This window comes from Coenobita brevimanus, chromosome 107 (assembly GCF_032717465.1).
Source record: "Coenobita brevimanus isolate Jiangsu-jjx chromosome 107, ASM3271746v2, whole genome shotgun sequence".
Lineage (NCBI taxonomy): Eukaryota > Metazoa > Arthropoda > Malacostraca > Decapoda > Coenobitidae > Coenobita > Coenobita brevimanus.
Genome location: NC_137060.1, coordinates 29,248,599 through 29,273,043, shown reverse-complemented (window position 1 = coordinate 29,273,043; position 24,445 = coordinate 29,248,599). Strand labels below are relative to the sequence as shown.

The 24,445-nt window shown below is 41.8% G+C and overlaps 1 protein-coding gene across 1 annotated transcript in view; it reads right to left on the bottom strand.

Annotated features, from left to right (window-relative positions):
• Window positions 1–24,445, bottom strand: part of LOC145416773 (sushi, von Willebrand factor type A, EGF and pentraxin domain-containing protein 1-like) — a 70,426-nt gene that overhangs the window by 36,928 nt on the left and 9,053 nt on the right. Inside the window, exons 3-12 of the mRNA XM_080285694.1 lie at window positions 16,746–16,830; window positions 15,365–15,556; window positions 12,465–12,641; window positions 11,657–11,830; window positions 10,068–10,247; window positions 9,341–9,523; window positions 5,008–5,181; window positions 4,426–4,517; window positions 3,965–4,077; window positions 137–283 (exon numbers count right to left, since the gene is read on the bottom strand). Coding sequence (XP_080141820.1) covers window positions 137–283; window positions 3,965–4,077; window positions 4,426–4,517; window positions 5,008–5,181; window positions 9,341–9,523; window positions 10,068–10,247; window positions 11,657–11,830; window positions 12,465–12,641; window positions 15,365–15,556; window positions 16,746–16,830 — 1,517 coding nt within the window. The remainder of the gene's footprint in view (window positions 1–136; window positions 284–3,964; window positions 4,078–4,425; window positions 4,518–5,007; window positions 5,182–9,340; window positions 9,524–10,067; window positions 10,248–11,656; window positions 11,831–12,464; window positions 12,642–15,364; window positions 15,557–16,745; window positions 16,831–24,445) is intronic.

The following is a 24,445-nucleotide window of genomic DNA, read 5'->3' as shown; positions in this document are numbered from 1 at the left end:
CTCACTTACATTATGGGAGGAATACTGGTCTTTATCTTTTTCTTCCTCTTCTTCTTCATCATCCTCAAAGCCCTCCTCCCCTGCCCAATTTTCTTCTTCCTCCTCCTCTTCATTCTCCAAAATGTCTTCCTTCAACCAATCCTCTCCATCGTCTTTCCAGTCATCCTCCTCCCCTCTGGTCATCTGTGCCCGCTGAGTCTCCTGCAGGTACTCCTGATAATCAGATGCATTGACTGATCGCTTCCTCATCCAAGTTACACGTGGATGCATGTTTGGTGAGCATCTGAAGCAATAATGTGAGAGTTAAAATAAAGTTATGTGGAGTGGGATGAGAATGGCAATGAATGGTGAAGGGTGTAGTACAGTACTGTACTTGAAGTCTGAAGTACGCGTATGATGCTGTGTTGCCTGCTAGCTGTGAATACGAGCTTTGCGGACTAGTACCTAGTTTTGTTAATATCAGTGAGCAGTGTGCTCTGAAAATAATGTTGATAAGAGTAAAGTAATGGTTGTAGAGAGGAAAGGTGACTCTCAGTGTGATGTGCCAGTGGATGGAGAAACTTGAGTTTGTGGGGAGTGTAAATGACCAACTGCAGTTACAGGAAAAATAAAAAGGGGTAAATGTGTAATGGAAATGGAAAGCAGAGTAGCACAGGGAAGGAAAGCAGATTATGAGTGTGAGTGTGAGACTGGTGTGGCATGAGAATGAAAATTAAGAGTAACTAAATGGGGTTATTGAGGATTATGTGCAGAGTTTGTTGAATGGATAAAAGAAATAATGTTATTTATGAAAGACAAGGAACAAGGATATATGTTAACAATGGCACTGAAGAGTGTGCTTCGATGGTAGGATCATACAGAGTGAATGGATGTAAACAGGATAACGAAAATGGTAGTTGTGGGTGATTTTGAAGCTGGGAGGATGTGTGGTAGGAAGGAAAAGGTAGATGGATGTGACAAATGAATGTCTAAGAAGGCAAGGTATGGAAGTTGATGAGACAAGGAAACTGACACAGGACCAAGGTTGTTGGATGAACTATGTAAGGGAAACATGAAGAGGGTTTGATTTCCCCGTTTTTAACATGATAGTTGAGTTAATGGACTGATTATCTGGCAGGTAATAAAGTATATCTATACAGAAGAATATCACAATAAAAATGTGTGGATGGTTATGCATTTAAGGTGAAGTCAGAGCTTCAGGTTCTTGTATAATGAGAAAATGAGTGTTTGGCTCATTTCACTAGGCATGCTGTTAATTAGTTTTCCCTCAATCATGTTTTCTCTTTCCTTGCTTTTTGAACCCCAGTCTTACCCATCCTTTGGTGGGAAAAAAGAGGGCAGGTCAACAATGACAAATACTTCCAATATATCACCACTATGCCAGGAATCGAACCCGGGACTCTCAGATAAGAGCCATTCTGACTTGGCGTAAGTGCTTAGGATAGATTAAAAGCATCTACTTGCCCGAGTGCCAGAGGGTTATCTCATCCTCTTCATGCCCACAGTGGGGGCGGAGGGACACTGGTTACAAGACTGTGACAATGTATTTTACCTGGTCGTGGTGTAGCGGATTGCTGCCTGGCTCTCATCTGAGAGTCCCGGGTTCGATTCCCGGCGTAATGGTAATATATTGGATGATTTTTCCTGTGTAAAGTACAGGTTTCTTTCTTTACAATGACAAATACGACAATATTTTTAATTATAATAATAATCTATCTATTTATCTACCTATTGCCAGATGCCTTAATCCCGTAAGGGATGGCCACAAACAAATTGCCTCCACGTCACCCTGTCCCCCACCATTTCACTGCCCTGCTCCCAGCTCACACTCCCCTCTCTCACATACTTCTCCACACCATCCCTCCATCTCCCCACCTCCACCTCACTTACATACACTCTCCTCATCAGACTCTTGCTCTCCATCCTCTCCACATGGCCAAGCCACCTTAGTGTGTTTCTCCTAATACTTCCTATCACATCCACATCCACACCACAACAGCCCATCACTTCCTCATTTGTCAGCCTCTCCATGTGACTCCACAGGCTCCTCTCATATAACTCATTTCCACTGCTCTCACTCTTGACTTGTGTCCCTCCAACAAGGCCCAAGCTTCACTTCCATATGTTAGAGTTGGTATCACAATACTGTCATGTAGTAACTTTTTCACTTCCATGCTCATTTCCCTGTTTCTTATCACTGCTTTCAAAGAACCAGCAACCTTTCTGCCTTGTTGTACCCTTTCAACCGCTTCACCCTCTAAACTTCCATCCATACTCATCACACTACCCAAGTACTTAAATGCACTCACATTTTCCATTTCCTCATCATCCAGCCTCACTGTACATTCAGTGACTTCATTTCTCTTGAAGACCATAACTTCACGCTTCCTTACATTCACCTTTAGTTTCCATTTATTATACACTCTCCCAAACTCTTTCACCAAGCTTTGCAACTTCCCTTCCTCTTCACTTAACAACACAGTATCATCTGCAAACAAAAGTACAGGGACTTTCCACACATTGCCCTCTCTCATTAGGGCTGCTCCAACATCCACTGCCCTACCTTGTAACTCGTTTATAACCCCATCCATAAACAGATTGAACCGTGGAGACATGACACATCCCTGTTTCAATGCAACCTTCAAATAGAAAAATTCACTCAGCTCACTGTTCACATGCACTGCATCCTTAGCACCCTAATACATACCCTTCTCAACATTCAACAACTTCCCATTTACTCCATATATTCTTAATACTTTCCACAATCCTTGTCTATCCACCCTGTCATATGTTTCCTCCAAATCCATGATGGCCACATACAATTTCTTTCCCTTCTCTAGAAACTTTTTCAAATTCCCCTGTTATTTCCCTAACTGTCAATAAGAATCCTGCTATATACTTTTCCTATTACATTAAGAAGACAAATGCCCCTATGATTACCACACACTTCTTTTTCCCCTTTTCCTTTGTACAGGGGAATACCTGACTCTGGGACTTTACCTTCCTCCCAGGCCAATTTGCACATCTTCCACATCCATTCTAGTACTATAATAATAAAAATAAAAATAATAATAATAATCCATCCATCCATCATCTAATCTTGTGTTTCTCCTTGAGAAACATAGGAGCCTGGGGCCAGGCAAGATGGTCCTGGCATTTAAGATGAGAGTGATGACCCTCACTCATCGCTGAGTGGCATTACATGAGTAATAAACCCCAATCATCCCTTGGATAGAAACCTGCACAGGCTCAATCCAACTGAGGCACCTTAATTGTCCACTAAACCACCTGGTGCCATAATCTGGTTATATGGTTACCATCCAGCATGGCAAATGGTTTTCTGGTATCCGGGAAACCATTTGGCTTGTCACTCAGTGTAGAGTCACCCACAGGCAGAAAGAAGAGGAAAGAATGAAGGAAAGAAAGACAGAAGAGGGAGTGTAAAGTTACCCGTAGGCAGATGGACAAGGAAAGAAAGGAAAACAGAAGAGGATGGAAGGAAAGAAGGATGGAGGAGAGGAAAGGGCAGACACCCGACAGCAGCACTACATCGATTGAGTGGACGGTGAGTGCCCCCACCTACCACAATATAATAATAACAATAAATATAATAATAATGCATAAATAGCAATTACCAACATCAGCTGTGGCAGCTTTCTGACTATCATTTCCACCTAAAGATGGAGTGACCCCCCTCCCCCCAAAAAAAAATAAAAATCTGAGAAACATGTTGAGAAGTACAGTATGTCCATCGAACTGGACCAAACAAACATTCACCCCCATCACTCAGTCTTCCTGATGCCTGGCTCCACCTCACAAGCCTAACAATGTGGCACTAAGATCCATACTTAAAGAAAACAGAAAGTCATAAAACAATTAATTACAGCAAGAAAAATAAAAAGTCACACGAAAAGTAAATTGGAGAATGTGAGGATACAGTATTACACTAGAAACAGAGCCATACTTTGGGAGGTGTCCTGGGCTCCACTTGCCACCAATACACGTGGCCCCTGGTGGCCCCTCGGATAGAATGTAGCCCTTGTTGCATTCGTACCGGATCCGACGGTCATTACGCACCTGGTGGAAATTGTAAGAGCTAGGTGGTTAATTGTCTTGTGGAGGGCAAGAATGTGGCTAATGTTATGATCATTACAAACCTGGGAACAATTTTTGGGAAATCAGGATGGTTAGAGCTGCTCGGTGTGGTTATCAGTAAAATCATCCTGCACCCGCAGGCAATAACAGCGAAGATAGGGTCGTCAGTACTGTTGTATAGGGGTATTTGTATAGCTATCATTATACAATATTTAACTCTTTTTTACACTTAGAGGACAGAAAGCCATCCCTAATGACAGAAACTTCTCTGACAAAGTAGTTAAAGTTTTCTCCATCTGGAAAAAATAACTAGAAAATTGGTGCTCATACCTTTCTGACATAAGGGCGGTAAATGTACATGCCCATATTGCCAACCAGCAGCACACGACCATTCTCAAGGTACCCCGGGAATGAACAGTACACTGAAAGAAGACAGGTTATATTAATGCCTATTAATTAAATGAAGGTTATTAAGGCAAATATTTTATGTCTGTTAAGTCCTGATCACTGACCAGACTATGACAAGCAACCACTGAATTAACAGTTCTGATCCACATTTCAACTAATGGAATCAACAGACTGGGAAAAAGAAAGTACACTGAGGGAGGAAGGAGATTTGGTAGATGATGCAAAACAAATAACAGAAAAAATTTATTTTTACCCAGTTATCAACCCGATCCTTATTCTCACCAAAACATGGCATGAGATAGGATCTACAAGCAAAGTACGTGAAAGCATAAAAATGGGAGAACCATCAAGAGCATTACCAATGAGTTGCACCAAACATGCAAGAATGCATGTGCACACACACACACACACACACACACACAAAATGATCAATACAGTCCACCTCTAAACTATCAAGTGTAAAAAAAAAAAAAAAAAAAAAAAAGCCAATAACATAAAACATACCAATCTTGCACCATGGTATGCGTCCAGTCCAGTTGCCGAAGTGACACTTGGTAGTGTGTTGTCCCTTCAATTTGTAGCCATCCTTACAACGGAATCTGGCTCGCTGGCCATGCCCAGTTCGTGGTGCTATCACCATCCCGTGGCGGGGGCGGCGTGGCAGTCGCTTGCACCGTGCTGAGGGGAGGACATTCCAGTAACTATGGAATCAAAGTCTCAAAAGGTCAACCCTTTCAGTACAATTACTTCTTTTTCTGATTATTTTTGTTACTGTTAGACATATTTAAATAAAATTGGTCCTAATTTAATGTCTATAGTATGTATTGGCTAAACATTAAGGGAAACATTTTCTTGGGATATGTTTCTGGTTTCATCTATCTATCTATCTATAGCCCGACGCCCTAACCCCGCAAAGGGTGGCTGCAGACAAAACGCCTCCAAGTTGCTCTGTCACCCACCATTTGACTACCCTCCCCCCAACTCACCCCCCCCTCCCTCATATACCTCTCAACTCCATCCCTCCACCTTATCCTCGGTCTACCTCTCCCTCTCCCTCCCTCCACCTCACCTACATACACCCTCTTAGTCAGTCTTTCATTCTCCATTCTCTTCACATGTCCAAACCACCTCAGTGTATTTCTCCTAATCTTCTCAAACACATCCACATCCACCCCACAGCGTTCCTTCACTTCTTCATTCGTCAACCTGTCCCCCCACGTCACTCCACATGCTGTGGCATTAAAAACACACCCACACCCACACCCACACCCACATGCACACCCACACACACACAAGTGCAAGAAGTATACAAATTTCTGGAAACTCAAGATGTGAGGACCAGACGGGATCTCTAACTGGATACTAAAGGAATGCAGAGAACAAATGGCGGATAAGATTCATGGATTAATTGCATGTTCTCTGGAAGAAGGGAAAGTGCCTTGGGAATGGAAGAGGGCCAATGTGATACCAATTTATAAGGGAGGGAATAAGGTAGTATCCCATACTTACAGACCAGTATCCCTGACCAGCATGGTTTCAAAACTGTGTGAGAGAATCCTGAAAGACAGATGGATAAAATATCTGGAGGAGATGGATATTTTGGCAGAAAATCAGTTTGGATTCAGAAGTGGAAGGTCATGTGTTTCCAACTTGTTGAGCTTCTACTCAAGGGCAACAGATGTACTTCAGAAGAGAGATAGTTGGGTCAACTGTGTATACCGGTATTTAGTTTTGGAGAAAGCCTTTGACAAGGTACACCACAAGCGACTAATGTGGAAACTGGAACACATAGAAGAACTGAAGGGTAACCTCTTAGAGCGGACAAGAGATTTCTTGAGAGACAGACAAATAAGGACAGTAATAAAGGACAGGATGTCTGGAAGGAGGGAAGTAACAAGCGGATTCCCACAGGGCTCAGTGTTAGCGCCTGTAATGTTCCTGATTTACGTACACGATATGGTAGATGGAATGAACAGTTATGCAAGTCTGTCTGCTGACAATGCAAAGATCATGATGAAAGTAGAAGTTGAAGAAGACTGTAAAATGCTGCAGGAGGACCTGGAAAGGATTCATGATTGGAGCCAGATGTGGGACATGAAACTGAATGCAAAAAAATGTAAAATATTGGAAATGGGTAAAAGTACCAAGAGACCATCACTGAATTATCTGATGGGTAATGAACCAATCACAAAAGCGAGAGAAGAGAAGGACTTGGGAGTGCTGGTCCAGGATAATTTGTCACCTGAAAAACACATTAACAAGATAGTTAGAGAGATGTATAATCTCTTGACTAACAATAGAGTAACATTTCACTACATGGATGAGGAGATGATGAAAAAACTGAGAGTGGTCGTGATCCGCCCCAGGTAGGAATATGTGGCAGTAGTGTGGTCCCCACATTAAAAGAAAGATATGAACTAGATACAGAGAATATAAAATACAGCAACCAAGATGGTCCCTAGCCTGGCAGATCTGCAGTACAGGGAAAGGCTCGAAAAACTAGACCTGACTTCCTTAGAAGAAAGGAGAGAGAGGGGTGACATGATTGCAGTGTTTAGGGCCAGGATGAGAGTAGAAAAAATTGAAAGAGAAGATCAGTTTGTATGGGATGGGAGAGTAACAAAAGGACACGGAATGAAACTAAAAAAGCAAATTTGCCTGAAGGATATCAAGAAATACAGTTTTCCATACAGATGCACAGACTGTGGAATAGCCTGGACAAAAAGATCATCCAGTCTGAAAACTTAAATGAGTTCAAAGCAAAATTTGACTTAATGAGAAACAGAGATGGGACCCCACGAGCGTAGCTCATTTCCTGTATATCACAACTAGGTAAACACACACAAATCACTTCTTACTTTACAACCATTTTACAGTTAATTGCAAGTAACTCTTGGTGAAGAATATGTATTAATTCATCAGCAGCTTAATAGTAAACAAAAACAATTAACTGCAGCCTACCGAAGATCTCTTGGAGTGAAGTGGTTAATGGGGATTGTTCATAACCTTATTGCTGTACTGTATAGGGTCTCCCTTAATATGAATAAAATCATCTGGAGGTGGCAAGGACAAAATGTAAAAAGGTATTATGGTACTGAAGGTGTTTCAACACTCCCTGATAACTCTTCTTTATCAGTATATTTCTGGAAATAACTGTAAACAAATATTAGCCCCTTTAATCTGATGATGTATTTCTCTATTTTATTGCTGCTTTTTACAGATAAATTCATTCGGCTTAGGAGAGACCATTGAACTGGAGCAGTTAGATGTAACCATCATTAACCTATTTAATATGATAGACCCCTTCAGAGTTTAATATAATTGTCTGGAGGCTGCAAGAATGCTGATTTACTGCAAATTGACATCGCTGTATTGAAATAGTTAAGAAAGATATATATAACATGATAGAATACTGTTGCCAGGAGATATAAAGTATAATAAATATTTACTGTAATAAATGAAATGAAACTTAACAAATTAATCACACTGTCCTGACTGGGATCTGAACTCAGGTGCCCGCACTCCAAATGCATGCATGTTACCAATGAGCCAAACAGAGGATCTCCACTTTGCCTACAGGCAATGTTGGTGTTTACAGACCCCATTACATCCCTCTTTTCTCCCCTTGGTGACTAATTTGGAGAGTTTTGAATACACATGGTAGGGTAGCACTGCAGGCCACCACTGGGGACACTGCAGACCACCACGAACATCTCATCCCCAGGATGTAAGGACAAAGACACTGCCACCTAACCAAGGAACAACATCAAATTGCCAACCAAGCCTTGCCTCACATCCCACACCACTGCCAACCAATGTGATAATTCAAATGAAACAACAAATTAATCATGCTGTGCTGGCCGGGATTCGAACTCAGGCCCCCGCGCTCCAAATGTGTACACATTACCACTGAGCCAAACAGAGTATCCCCACTTTACCTACAGGAAACACAGGCATTTATAGACTCTATTATGTTGCCAAAAAGGGGCAACATGCTCACATACACCTCAAAGAGTCCTCTGGCATCTCGTCCTTACTAGTTAATTCCTGCACAAGACACATTCTTCCCTTCCGCTGTTTCAAGTTCCTCAGTTTCCATCCTTTTTTCCTCTTTCCCTCTTCTCTCCTTCTCATCATAATGCTCTTTCTCTCTCTTTCTTTTCTATCCTCCTCTCTTTTCCATCCTCCTCATCTTGCTCTTTCTTCCTACTTATCTTTGCCCCTACCATGCACCCTTTTCCTACCCTTACCCTTCACCTTCACCCAACCCCTACCCCTAGATCATGTTTTCATTCTCTTTCTCTTCAACTATCCTTCATTTCTCTGTTTTCCTTCCTCTTTTCCCCTGCCTCTACCCCTTCACTCTTTCCTTGCCCCTAGCTCCTCAATTCTCTCACCCTCTTTCTCTCTTCCCTTTTATCTCTTTATTTTTCTCCCTGCTCTACTCCTTCTTTTCCCTGCCCTACCCCTCACCTTCTCTCTGTCCAAAGATGCTCAATTCACATCTCCTTTCCTTTCATCTGCCCCTCCTCTCTCTTTCCTTTTCTTCCTCAACTGAAACTATTGCTTCCTCATCACTCTTTCCTTCCCCCTATTTCCTTAGTGTTCATCCTCTTTTGCTCACTCTTCTCTCTTCTTTTTCATCCCTGTAATGTCTTTTCTTCCTCTTTCCCTTGTCCTCACTCTTCCTTCCTCTTTCATCTTTCTTTCCCCCCTCCCCTCTTCTCTCTCAAGCTCCCTTTTCTGTGTTGCTACTCCCTCACATTCTTAGTTTTCACCCTCTTTCTCTCTCTCCTTCTTTTTTCTCTTACATTGTCCTCCCTCTTCCCTGACTAACCTGGCTGACAGTGAGGGTAATGTGTCCAGGTGCCATTGTAACAAGCTGAGGGGACAGATGGGAAGGTGGGTTCATAGTGTGTGTTGCAGGTGACTCGAATGATACTGCCATGGGGTACTGTTGTTCCAGCAGAAGAGGTATTGCTCAGCTTCCCATTCTCTATAGTTGGTACAATACATGGTGCTGTGGAGAAACACAAATTAACAGGGATAGTACAGTACAATACTAGTGTCAATGGTTTGGAAGAGAAGTCAGAAATGAGCAAAATGGACAGGTAAGCTAAACATTAAGCAAAGTTTCAAGGTGTTGACAGGGAAGCTCACCATCCACATGCTCAATATAATGCTACTTTCAGGAGACTACAAACAAGCCAAATTGTTTCCTGTAATCCAGGAAACCATTTATAACACTGGGTGGAAATTATATACCCAACACATAAATGCCTGGTGGCTGAGTCGATTAAGGTATTCCAACCAAATGTGGCTCATAAAGGATTTAAATACAAGGAGTGGTAGGATTTTACTGCTCACATACTGTACTGTCACTAGTCCTGGACCCTTACACTCCCATTTAAAAAAAAAACAATAATAAGTTTTTTTGGGAATCAGTAAGTGAGCAAATTCAAATTAAATATCAGTAAAACACTGTCAATTTAAGGATTAGCAAGCTATCATTTATATTGATGATGTCAATGAATGACTGTTCAGTAAATCCACTGGACACTCACCAAGGCACTTGGGTAGAGGGTGAGACCATGTTCCGTTTTGTTGGCATACGGTGCGGTGGTTATGGTAGCCCTCGTACTTCATGCCATCATCACAGTGGAACCACACCATCGCCCCAAGGTTGCGACGTGACCCCTCCAGACGCCCATTGTACAGAGGGCCCAGTGGCCCACAGTCAATCTCTAGAGGATTAAGGCAGTAAGTCTAGCTATCTCTATTTATTGGCAGACTCCTTAATCCCGTAAAAGGTGGCCACAAACAAATCACCTCCATGTCACCCTGTCTCCCGCCATTTCATTGCCCTGCTCCCAGCTAAATGATACTGTCTGGCGGTATTTATTTAAAAAAAAAAAAAAAAAAAAAAAATGTATTGTTCCAAAGAGGTTAAGGTGAGATAGAAGGTGCGATGGTGAGAAAGATGGTGGAGTGAAAGAATTAGGTGGGGAGGAAAGTAAAGTGGAGGGTTGAAATGGAATGTAAAGTGCAAAGGAAGTAATGTGTGATGTCAAGAGGAAAACAGAGTGCAGGGTTAATGTTGGAAGACTGCACTGTGTAAGCTGGGAGGAAAGTACGAGGTAAAGTGGAAGGATGCAAAAAATATAAAGTAGATGACTCTAAAGAAAGTATTCTATATAAAGTATAGAGTTGGAAAGTATGATAGAGAGGTAGAGAGGATGATTATGATTAAGATGGGGTCTATAACGTAGGGAAGATGACGGCATCACTGGTATAGAATGCAAGGCTAGGGAGGATTGTAAAATGGACAAGGGTGAGATAGGCTACCCATAACATTAAAAAAAAAAAATGGAAAAAGCTAATGCCTAAAGATTATATAATCAAAATGCATTAAAAACAGAAGGAATATAAATGAAGCAAAATAAGTTCTCCCTGTTATAATATTCTGTATATTCTTATTTGTCTGTACTGTTATTTTTACTTTTTATCATTTTCTTGTGCTTACCTTTCTTCTCCCATACCTGTTTTTCAAGACTTTTTTGTCCCCACTTATCTGATTGTCTACCATTTTCCTCATTTATCTCCAGTCACCTGCATGTTGACTTGTATACAGGGAAAGCATCAGTTAATGTTTGTCCTCTCATATCTTTATTTATACATCTATATCCTCACTTATCAGTCTGTCTGTCTATCACGTTATTCTCTTATATATCTGTTCTGTCTCACTTTCTAGTCTGTCTGCTTATCTCATTTTACCAGTATATCTTTCTCTTCACCTCAGACATCTGTATGTCAGCTTATAATGTACAAAGGAAAGGCATTAACCTAACCTAACCTAACCTCATATATTTCCCTTTCCATCTGTGTGAAGGATACACTGTATATTGTACACAGAATACAGTCAACATACTCTCACACTGCCCCATCTCTTAGCTAATAACTTAGCCTTACTTTACATATCTTCCCATCCAACTGTGGGTCAGTTTATATGCATATACACATGTACAATACACATCAGCATGTCCTCACACCTGGGCACATTACCAATCCACCTCTTATCTGTTTATTTAACCTAACCCTCCATGTCTCCTTTTCCATCTCTATGTCAATTTTATGTACATTCTCATCAACATACCCTCACACCTGGGCACATCACCGCTCCATTTCTTATCCGGGTCGCACCTCCTGGCAGTGGGTCCGACGATCATGAAGCCATGATGGCACTCATACGTCACCACCGCATTGTAGTAGAGGGAGGTGAAGAATGCTTTGCCATTGGTTGGCTTCTCAGGGATAGGGCATTTGATTGCTGCCAAAGAAGGAATATTTTAATATCTACTGCAAAGCCACTTTCAAGAGGACGGAATGACAAGCTTATGATCCAAGGTCCCTACTTACCTGGGACCCAGTATACTAAGTCAAATAAATATGGTTTTTAGAAAATAATAAGTTCTTGGAGGGGAGAAAATGATGCAGAACACAAAGTTATTATGTCTGTCATATTAGCTATGAAGTACAGAAAGCATGAAATATGTGAACAAATGAGCTACAAACAATAATAAAGTTTCACTAATGCAATATGATAAGTACTGTATTTGCAAAATGTAACTACAACACAATACTTGAATAGGGATTCTGTATTCCACCTAGTCTAGGATCCTAAATTCAATAAATGCAACTCTGAGTGTCTGTTATAATGAATGAAAAATTAAGCAGCACAGCGATAACAAGATTATACAGATAAATATATAAAATATATGGTGAGCTATGTGGCATTTTCAAAATTCTGATTGGCATGAAGTGTTGGCAGGACTGCTTCTTATATTTTGCTAACATATACATGTATAGCTTGAATCTGTGTAGCAGTCATCATCTTTTGCCTCAAGGCCAATCATCCTGAATCATAATAACAACAACTAAATACCAAATTACAGTGTACTTACGTTTGCAGGTGGGCAAATCTCGAGGTGTCCAAGTGCCATCGTGTTGACAGAAGTAGCTATCAAGGCCCACCATTTCAAATCCTGGGCGACAGTGATATTTGACGCGGCAAGAGTAGGTGAAGCAGCCACCATCTTTGTACCCATTTAAAATTTCCCCTGGGTCTCCACACTGTCTCGCTAGGGAAGGAAGAGATTGGTTACAGTTTGATAGGTTGCACTGGATTAGTTGAGGCCAAATGTGGTCAAGTTAAATTAGGTTGGAGTGGGTGTGGTTGAGTTAGGTTCTATGGTACGATGGGGTAGGATAGTCTGGTTTGGTATGTCAAGTATGACAGCATATGATTATGTAGTGGATCATGGAAGGGTAGGTTCGATGGGTGTGCTTAGTTGCTAGATTAAGGTTATAATGAATCAAGTGTGATCTGGCTAAGTTAAATAATGGATTTGGGGAGGGTAGACTGGGGGTGGTAAATGTCACATGAATTAGGTCAGGTTAAGTACTATCTAGGGGTGTAAAATGGAATTTTGAAGATGGAATGGTTGATGCAATCAGCAGATATACAAACAAATGATTAAAAAAAAAATAATTGTCACAATAGTAACCTTAATTAATGGTAATTAGTATTTTCTGAATATTTAAATATATCATGTAGTTTCTATTTTTTAACAAGCTTTGAACTACTTCAATATATACTGGTATATTTTATATATATATATATATATATATATATACCCATCCATCCATCATCCAATCCTACATTGTACCATGAGGAGCGTAGCAGCCCAGGGCTAGGCAAGTTGATCCTGTCATTTAGGATGAGTGACCAGCCTCACTCATCCCTGAGTGGCATTACATGAGCAATAAACCCCAACCATCCCTTGGGCATAAACCCTCACCGGCTCAATCTGCCTGGAGCACCTTAATTACCCATTAAATCACAAGGCACCATAATATATATATATATATATATATATATATATATATATTACCAGATGCCTTAGTCCCATAAGGGGTGGCCACAAACAAATCGCCTCCATGTCACCCTGTGCCCCGCCATTTCACTGCTCTGCTCCCAGCTCACACACCCCTCTCTCATATACCTCTCCACTCCATCCCTCCATCTCATCCTTGGCCTCCCCCTCCCTCTCCCCCCCTCCACCTCACTCACATACACTCTCCTCATCAGTCTCTCACTCTCCATCCTCTCCACATGGCTAAACTACCTCAGAGTGTTTCTCGTAACTCTTCCTATCACATCCACATCCATACTACAACGCTCCTTCACGTCCTCATTTGTCAGTCAGTCTCTCCATGTGACTCCACATGTTCCTCTCACATAAATCATTTCCACTGCTCTCTTGACTTCTGTCCCTCCAACGAGGTCCAAGCGTCCCTTCCATATATATATATATATATATCATCAGCCGTTGAGGTCCACTGCAGGACCGGCCTATCCCTACCGAAGCAGGGACGATACAGCCAATGTATCTCTACCCAGTGGCTTAGGCTGTCTGGTAGAGACTGTATGTAGGGTGAGAAGTGCTTGTGAGTGTGATTGTAGTATTGGAGTGGCTTTGGATGTGTGTGTAGTCAGTGAACCAAGTGTAATCGGCCTGCCTTAAGCCAATTGAGCGCAAGCATACTATTTTTTTTATAGTATGCGACACTGGTTCAACCACAGCACCCCTTGTGTTCGCCAAAGTAGCAAGTGGCTTGGTGAAAGCTTCCCAAAGTTTTTACAACTCTGGCGGGAGGCGAACCCGCGCTCACCAGCGTGCGAAACGCACACTCTACCACCGTACCACAGAGGCTCCATATATATATATATATATATATATATATATATATATATATATATATTGTACCTGGCACATATATACTGTAATTTGTTATTTAGTCAGAATAATGTTAAAAACTGTTAATAAACTGCGATGTGGACTCGTACTATGTTCCCTTCGCAGGTGTTGCACGAGGAAACAAGGGAATGGAGTGACATTGGGTATTAAGTGGGGTTAGTTGGTGTGGCGTAAATTTGAGTGTGTAAAGTTGGAACTGTGGAATGGGGCTCTTAAAATGCAAAGAGGTGGGGTAGTGGGGACGGGTGGATACTGTGATGAAGCAGTGAAAAGGGTGAAGAGGGTTGAAATAGGCTACAAGAGGTACTAGTCAGGAGTTACATCTCAAGCCAGCCACCCCGATACACAGGTTTAAAAACTCCGCGGCCACCTACTGACGCCAGCAATTCAGCGCTGGAAAAACCAGGACTTACAAAACCTTAAGAACTCCATGGGCCTACATCCATCGCCATCATCAGTGTCCATTCTTTATTTCCCACTGTCAGATTCCACAGTCACAACGTAATGGACATCTTCTTATTACGAAGAGGGCGAAGGTTTAGGCAAGTCCATTTAATTTTGATGGTCATTTATGGAACACCTTTGAGCATAGGACAATATATGTGATCAATGTTTGTCATATGACAGTGCTTTCTGTAACGAGGGGGAAAAAAAAAAGCCAACCATGCAGACACAATCTCTTCTCATCAGGAGTTTCACACTGACCCGTCAAAGGATGGTACTTGTCTTCCCCTTCGCGATCAGTTTTAAAAACATGACCATAATGACAGGGAAATCACAAGAACGTGATCATTTCTGTATGAGAAATCCACCCATTGGGCCAGTAAAAAAAAAAAAAAAAAAAAAAATCTTGCAACCCGTTTTAAAGTGCCCTTCCCGGTGAGAAAACGTGTTCACTAAGGAAGGAAATACTGTCGCTATGACTGTTTGGAATTAATTTCTGTGTCACTGTGGGTGTTCTCATACATACAGTTGTGCTGCACATCCACACACTGACACTGCTAAATTACAATGAGCTACAAAAAGTGCGCGGGCGAACTCACGGAGGCATTCAATCTCCGGGCCAAACCACTGCATGGTGTTGTTGTAGAGGAAGCACTTGGCGACAGAGAACCCCCTGGTGGTGTATCCCTGCAGGCAGGTGTACTGCAGCGTCTGGTTCACCCCGTACCGACCCAGCCCCGTGCCGCCGTCATGTTCTGCGTGCGCTATCTCGGGAGGCCTCGTGCAGTACACTGGGGTGGGGGCAGGGAGGGTTAGTGCACTGTGCAAGGGTAGGGGGGGGTTGTCGGGGGGGGGGTCTGAGTGACACCTTTAGTCTGAGGACGTGTTTATATTATTTATTTTCAGATTGGCTGATGCCAGACAATTTTATACAAGTTGGGAAAAGCATCTCTCAGACTACAGGAGTTAAAGGGTAGGGTGGGAAGGGTTGGCCGCTCGGGGCCCATGCTTTGAGGCGAGTCCACACGTTACCAGTGCAACACTATAATTATCATCCTTTCATTTTTACCTGCGTCGCAAGACGCCATACATATGGGAGAAGCACGTTCTTTTATTTCAAATCGATTGTTAATGTATGCTTCTGTAATACTTTGGTGCTCATTAGGAATACATACACTTATTAGCACTTGTATTTCCTCTTAATGGATGGAAACAAATGTTGACAGCCTAATGAATTTGCCCCTTACAGAAAACGTGGAACACAAGAAAGGCAAGATCAAGATTTATTTATTTCACGGTGCCTGGAAACACTGCGTTTAAATTACTGAAAGCCAAAAACAGTGGGAAAGACAGACTGAGACTGTGCTGACCAGCTGTGTACAGTACATTATCACCTGCACTGGACAGCCCGACAGAAAAGGAACGAGTGTGTTTTACAAATACTCTTTCGTTGGGCCAACCGGTGAACTTTACTAGTGCAGGATGCCTGAGCAAGTGTATAATGAAGTGAATCTGGTTTTTTCATACCAGCACAACTGCTAAATGAAAGAGTTACCATATATTGCTTACACACTCTGGCTGCTGGCAGAACTAAGATACCCATATATGTTCACAGCAGCGAAAAGATTAATCCATCTCTAAGTGACATTACAAGAAGGGAAAATCCGCAACTAAGTTGGATTACAGTGAGTGAAAATGGTTAGAGTATAGTGGGGAGAGGCACAGGGGTGCCTGTGGAGAAAGTTATGGGGAGAGTTTGGGAGGAGGAGGAAAAGATTAGAAAGTGAGGGAGAATATATGTTATACTCGTGTAAATATATATATATATATATATAGATAGAGATATATATATATATATATATATATATATATATATATATATATATAGATAGATAGATAGATAGATATAGATATAGATACAGATATAGATATACAGAGAGAGAGAGAGAGAGAATGAAATATAGACGGTACGGTACTCACAATTTTCGCGACATTCTGGCTGTGCCCCTGACCACACCCCGTCGCCCTGACACAGCCGACGCCCGTCACCAATCAGATGGTAGCCCTGAGGGGGAGAGGGGTAGACGGAGTTTAGCAAGGATTTTGCTACACCTCATCCTTAGCAATTTACAGTATTCTGCACATTACACCTAGAAGTAGTTGCGGCAAACACTGAATAACCTAGTGTTGTACTGTAAGTGGTTTTGGAGAATTGCATCTCCTCCGCAACAATTTAGTCTGTATAATACCCCTCAATGTATTATTGTATGTTACTGATGCAACTTATGTTGATATTAAAACGATACATACTAACAATTCAAAAAGGTTGTTGAAGTTTAATGAACAAAATAAATCGCTAAGCAAAAGGAGTTAAGAACCCTCCCATGTTACCTATAACACGGTCCCAAGTTCAATAGTAAGAGTTAAAGGAGGTTAGTGAATAGCGTTTAACACTTTGCCTACTACTACTACTCCTACTACTACTACTACTACTAATACAGGGTCAAGCAGTTACCACAGTGTTTCATAGCCGAATGACTTTTATCATTCATCTCTGGAAGGCTTTTATCGAGAGGCATCATGGCATGGGTTAGGGAAAGTCACTGAAAAATCTCTTATCTCTCGTTCCAGCTGCCAATCTTATCAATTAAACAAACCCCCATCCGTCCCTCCACCTACCTATTTATTCATTCGTTTTTCTAACAAACATTTCATCCGTCTGTTTATTCCCTTCAACCCTTTATTAATCCATCTGTCCATCTATATGCTCATTCATCCTTCAGACAACCCATTAATCCATCAATCTATCTATGTTTTCATTCACCCTTCCAATCATCCATCCATCCATCTATTGACCAATCTATCAAGTTACCCTCCTACCAGCCAACGAAGCACCTTCCATCCATCAATTTAGTCACCCTCCAACCATCCATCTAGTCAGAGTCCACACTCCGCAGAGAACACGTGGGCAACATGCCATCTCTGGAGCCAGGATTACCGTAAACAGGAGAATATTCAGTTGCCGGGTTTTTTACCCCCCCTCTCTCTCTCTCACACACACACACACACACACACACACACACACACACACACACTGCTGGACAGATAGATAGATAGATAGATAGATAGATAGATAGATAGAGAGAGAGAGAGAGAGAGAGAGATTACCAGATTACGCACACCAAAGCTAACACGTTTATATACAAAATATTAACGAAAACTGTTTCAGAAAAACATTTTGGACATTACCTCTCTCTCTCTCTCTTTCTCATATACAGCACACAGTACCCATATATAAACTGCCGGTCATATAAGCAAACACATATTATATACACGTTATTTACAAACAAAATAACTCCAGTCTAATAACTTCCTATGGAGAGAGAGAGAGAGAGAGAGAGAGAGAGAGAGAGAGAGAGAGAGAGAGAGAGAACATCAACCATCCAACTTTATATTCCACACCAATCCAACCCTCCATCCACACAAATACAAATATAACCACCAACTCTCCAACCAATCATCCATACAAACCATCTACTGTACATTACTCATCAACCATCCACATACATCAGCATAAACTCCTGCCAAAGTACATCACCTTTATATCATTCCTGCTGCTACCAGACGATATTATTCAGCTTAGGGGAGATCTTTTGTAGTAAAAGCGTTAATGAAGGCTGTATCAACCCCCCCAGCTGGAAAAGTCTCCCCTTCCCTAAATAAAAATAATAATAATAATAATAATAAAAAGAAAAGAGCACAAATGAAACAAAAAAGACAACATTAATCACACATATCATCTAACCATCCATCCATCCACACACCAGCCATCCACCTAACAATCCATCAATCCATCCATGCACAAATCATCCACACAGACACCCATCCTGTTAAAAAAACAAAACAAAAAAACTCAACCCTAGTCACTCACAGCATCCTACTAGCAGCCTTCTACTAGTTCTTAGTCTTATCCACGTTTCCACCTGTCAACCAACAATCAACCCTTTATTCAGTCAATCAGTCCATCAATTCACACATTTGACCAAACAAAACACTTCATTCAACCGTTCAAGTACTCAACCATCCGTTCAACCATTTGTCCCAGCATCCATCGAACCATACTATAACAGAGCTTACGCACACACACACACACACACACACACACACACACACACACACACACACACACACACAACCACCATCCTTACATCTATCTATCTACTCACCAAACTACCTTTCCACTCATCCATTCTACCTACTATCCATCTATCCAATCATCCACCCAACCTTTCATCCATTCACCCACCCACTCACTCAGCCATTAACCATCCCCCAACCTTCCATCCATTCACCCAACCATCCACCTACTCACCCAACCATGCCCTACAACAAACGCTCGGTCCTCTAACCTTTCTCACAGCAATTATAAAAATGTATCCCCTATTCTTCTACCAATATTAATTTTCTACATGATGAAAACGCAGTCGCTGAAAATATGCCCATGAATTTTTTTTAGGTGCATATTAAAATAAAACTGTATCGTGTATAATTTTGTAACTCCATTCACTGCCCCTCCATTTTTTCATTTTCGTTTTTTATACTTTCTGACAAACTTTTCCAGGCCAAATTTCACACTACTCTCAACAAATTGGCTCGTAGGGTAAACAAAATGGAAAAATATATTTTAATTAGGCAGTTTCGGTATTATGATTTTCTTCCCCTGCGATAAATAGATACATAAAATACATAAATATGAAAGTTTGTAACGTTTTTGAGATCACGACGAAGGGATTTAATTATTTTTATATTTTATTCTTAATCTATAGCCATATGCCCTAACCCCAGAAAGGATGGCCGCAAACAAATCTTCTTCGTGTCACCCTGTCCTCCTTACCGTCGGCCTGCCATCTGTCCACCTCACACTACCCTCACTTATATACCTCTCCTACTTTCCACCTCGTAGTCGATCTACCCTTCTCCCTCACTCACAAACACTCTACGAGTCAACCCCCCCCCCTCTCTCTCTCCACATCATTATCTATCTATTTATCTATCTATCTGTTGCCAGACACCTTAGTCCCGTAAAGGATGGCCACAAACAAATCGCCTCCATGTGACCCGGTCCTCCACCATTTCACTGCCTTGCTTCCAGCTCACACACTCCCCCTCTCATTTACTTCTCGATTCCATCCCTCCATCTCATCCTCGGCCTACTCCTCCCTCCACCCCTCCACCTCATTCACATACTGTACATTCTTCTCGTTTGTCCCTCGCTCTCCATCCTCTCCATATGGCCAAACCACCTCACTGCATTGCTCCTAACGCTTTCTATCCCAACCACATCCGCACCACAACGCTTCTTCACTTCCCCATTTGTCAGTCTGTCTCATGTAACTCCACATGCTCCTCTCAAACAACTCATTTCCACTGCTCTCATTCTTGACTCGTGTCCCTGCAACACGGTCCAAGCTCCATTTCCATACGTTAGAGTTGGTACTACAATACTGTCATGCAGCGAATTTATTTCCCTGCTCACTTCCCGGTTTCGTATCACTGCTTTCAAAGAACCAGCAACCTTTCTTCTTTGCTGTACCCTTTCATCAATCTCCAAACTTCCATCCTTACTCATCACACTACCCAAGAACTTAAATGCATTTACATTTTCCGTTTCCTCATCATCCAACATCACTGTACATTCAGTGACTTGATTTCTCTCGAAGACAACTTTGCTCTTCCCTACATTTACTTTAAGATTTCGTTTCTTACATACTCTCCCAAACTCATTCACTAAGCCTTGCAGTTCCCACTTGTTTTCACTTAACAATACACTATCATCTACAAACAACGGTACAGGGAGTTTCCAAACGTTGCCCTCTCTCATTAAAGCTGCTCCAACATCTACTGCCCTACCTTGTATCTCTTTTATAACCCCAACCATATACAGATTGAACAACCATGGAGACATGACACACCACTGTTTCAATCCAACATTCAAACAGAAAAATTCATTCAATTCACTATCCACACGCACTGCAGCCTCAGCCCCCTCAACAGCTTCCCATTTACTCCATATATTCTTAATATTTTCTACATTCCTTGTCTATCCACCCTGTCACATGTTTTCTCCAGTTCCATGAAGTCAGCATACAGCTTCATTCCCTTCTCTGGAAATTTTTCCACTAAAGACCTAAGAATGAATATCTGATCTACGCAACCTCCTTCCTTCCTAAAACCTCCCTGTTCTTCACCAACCAATTCCTCTGTCATCTCCCTAACTCTGTCAGTAAGTATCCTACCATACACTTTTCCTATTACACTAAGAAGACAAATGCCCCTATTATTACCACACACTTCATTTTTCCCCTTTCCCTTTGTGCAGGGGAATAATTATACTGTATCTGACTTCCGATCCTCCGGGACTCTACCTTCCTCCCATGCCAATCTGCACGTCTTCCATATCCATTCTACTACTATCTCTCCCCCATGCTTCAGCATTTCACCACACACTCCTTCAATTCCTGGGGCTTTCCCCATTTTTATTTTCATCGTTACTTCCTCTACTTCCATCCCACTGATTTCTTCCTCTCTTCTCACCTCCCTCCTTCTCCCAGCCATTCCCCAGCCACTTATCCTGGCATCACTTTCATACTCTGTGTTTCACAGTTCTTGAAAGTGTTCTCTTCATCTGCTCACCTTTTCTTCCTTCTCCACTAGCAATCTACCATTTTTATCTTTCACTTCCCGACTAGCTTCTTTATCATCCTGTCTTATTTTCTTTACCTCTTTCCAGTACATTTTCTTACACTCCCTCCACTTTGCATTCAAACTCCTTCCGAATTCCTCATCCACTTTCTTTTTACTCTCTCTTGCTAATCTTTTCACCTCTCTCTTCCGTCTCTTAACTTCCTCCACGACCAAGCTCCCCATCTACTCACTAATTCTTTTGCGCCACGGCTTGTTTCACCTCATCATTCCACCATGCTGTTCCTTGCACCCCCTTTCGTCTTCTCTTCACCCAACACACCACCTTACATGCTGCACAGATTTCTTCTGTGAATATCTTGCACACAGCCTCCACCTCCCCCATCTGCTCCAAATCATATTTACTCAATAGCTCCTCCACTTCTCTCTTATATTCTTTTTTTCCAACCTCTTGCAACCTCCCTACCCTCCGTGTATAGAATACTTCTTCCAGCCCTTCCCTCCTATTCTCCACTACATTTGAACCTTGACTTTCGCCACCACCACATGGTGGTCAGAAATACCACTCCCCCAACCTCTGTATTCTCTTGCATCCATTACACACCTTCTCATTCTGTCATCCACACACACATAATTAATCATGGCCTTCCATTTATTCAGTTCACCACCCACCCTTCTCAATACTCGCCACGTATAACTGTGGATCATTTTGTGTCTAAAGAGGGTACTGGCTGTCCCTAATCCATTCCCAGCACAAATGTCCACTAGAGCACTGCCATTCTCATCCATTCTGCAGGCACACCCCACTCACTAACTACTCCATCCACCTTCACATTCCTTATTTTTCCATTCATATCTCCAATCAAAAACACTCTCTCATTCATTTCAAACTTTTCCATGCACACTTCCACATTTGCCCACAACCCTTCTTTCACTCTACTTGCACGATCTTGCATTGGCGTACAAACACACACACACAATCGCCCACATTTGTAGTCCTACTTTCAGTCTTACCCACACAATCCTTGAGCCAATGGCTCCATGCTCTCTTATACTCTCCTTCCATCTCTTCCACAAAACAATACATACTCCTTCTTTTGCCGTCTCATTCTCACCTACTCCCGTTCATATACTCCATCCATGCTTCCACTCTCTCACACTCTCACCTCTCCATTTAGTCTCAGTTATTCCACATAATGTCCACTTTTGCACCAATCTCTCACTCTTTCACCTCATCATTCGCATCCCTTACATTCCATGTCGCAATCCATACCAGGTCCTTTGTTCGTCCTTAACTGTTGCCTCTTGGTCAGTCCTGGTCCAAGGCTTCCTGTTTGTATTTTTAGTTCGTTGTTTTCCGGGGAGGGGCACTTACCCTCCGCCAGCCCACTTGTTGTCACGAAGGGAACACGTGATAGTTGGTTATAAGGGTAGCATCCAGCGTTGTAAATGGTTTCCTGGTTTACAGGAAATCATTTGGCTTGTGAAGCTACCCCAAAACACTAAATGGGTAGATGATGGGCGTTCCCACTTGCCACCATTACATTTCAAAATATAATCTGACCAAATCTGCTGTATACTTTCAACAGAGGTATACAGCAACTGAGTTACTGGTTTCTTCAGTACAATGACGTCTTAGTTTATTTCATTCTTGCTACCTCTAGTACTAACTCTAATTACCTGCGGTGAAATAGTACTAAAACCTATTAACACTCTCAGACTAATTACAAATTATCATCATCATCATCCAATCCTACACTGTCCCACGAGGAGCGTAGGAGCCCGGGGCTAGGCAAGTTGGTCCTGACATTTAAGATGAGAGTGACCAGCTTCACTCATCCGTGAGTGGCATGACATATTCTCAACTGAATAAAATAATTTGACGTTTGGATGAAAAATATGCTAGAGATGCCCTGACGATGAGAGAATGAACCCTCTGATTACGATTCCTTTTCATGATACTCACTATACTCTTTGTACTCTAACTTGGGCAAAAATTGCCATCTCCCCATCTTCAGTGCTCAGTTCTAGCAGTAGATTAGCACTTAAATATGATGTCAGTCATGAAGAAGTGTGATGGACAGTATGCTGCGCTATAACATTGTATTATTCTGCCATTAAGTTACGTGAAATAAGCTGCAAAACGACAAATATCTGGGTCAAGGTGAAAGGACTATACTGCCATCAAGTCATACATAAATTTGGTCTCTGGTATTGAATGTGTTAATGAAGGCTATATCTAACTCTAGCAAGTCGAACTGTCTCTCCTAAGGTCAATAATATCGTCTGGTGGTAACAAAAAAAAAAAAAAAATCCAGAAATGACCTTTAACTCTTAAGGGTGTTGCTTACCATCTTGAACCCTCAGTCTTAAGATACAGGAATATCTCTGTCGTATTCTTGGAATGGAGGGTGGAATTCTTAGCACTGAAGGGGCACAGGTGGATGCAGCTCTCTTAGTTTATGACTGTCATCTAACCTCACTGTCGGGACACGTCTAGTATATATTCCAGCAAAAACCGTACGATTGTACTCAGCAAAGTCAGTCATAGAAGTCTAAGTGTTCAAAATGGTACCAGTAATTCTTTAATGGATGGGGCAGTTCTAGTACTCTATTCCAGCTAATGCCAAACGATTTTATTCAGCTCACAGTGAATCACAAAAGCATAAGAGTGTCACGGAAGTTCTGTCAGATGCGTTTAGCCTGCATGCCTTATTATAGATATGTTTGTCAGCCATTTTCCGTAGGCCATTTAAGGAAGTTAAGAAAGCTATGAATATTAGATGTGCTCGGTCTGCATGCCACTTTTCCGAACGCATCCAGCAGTGAGATAAAGAAGGGAAACACACTTTTCATCACACGGGTGTCGAAAAATGACTTACAAATTAGGATCTGCTTACAAATCAGTCACTTCTGTTTTAGGTCTGCCTAGATCAAAGAGGTTTTAAGGAATTTAGGGATGTAAATCAGTTAAGGGA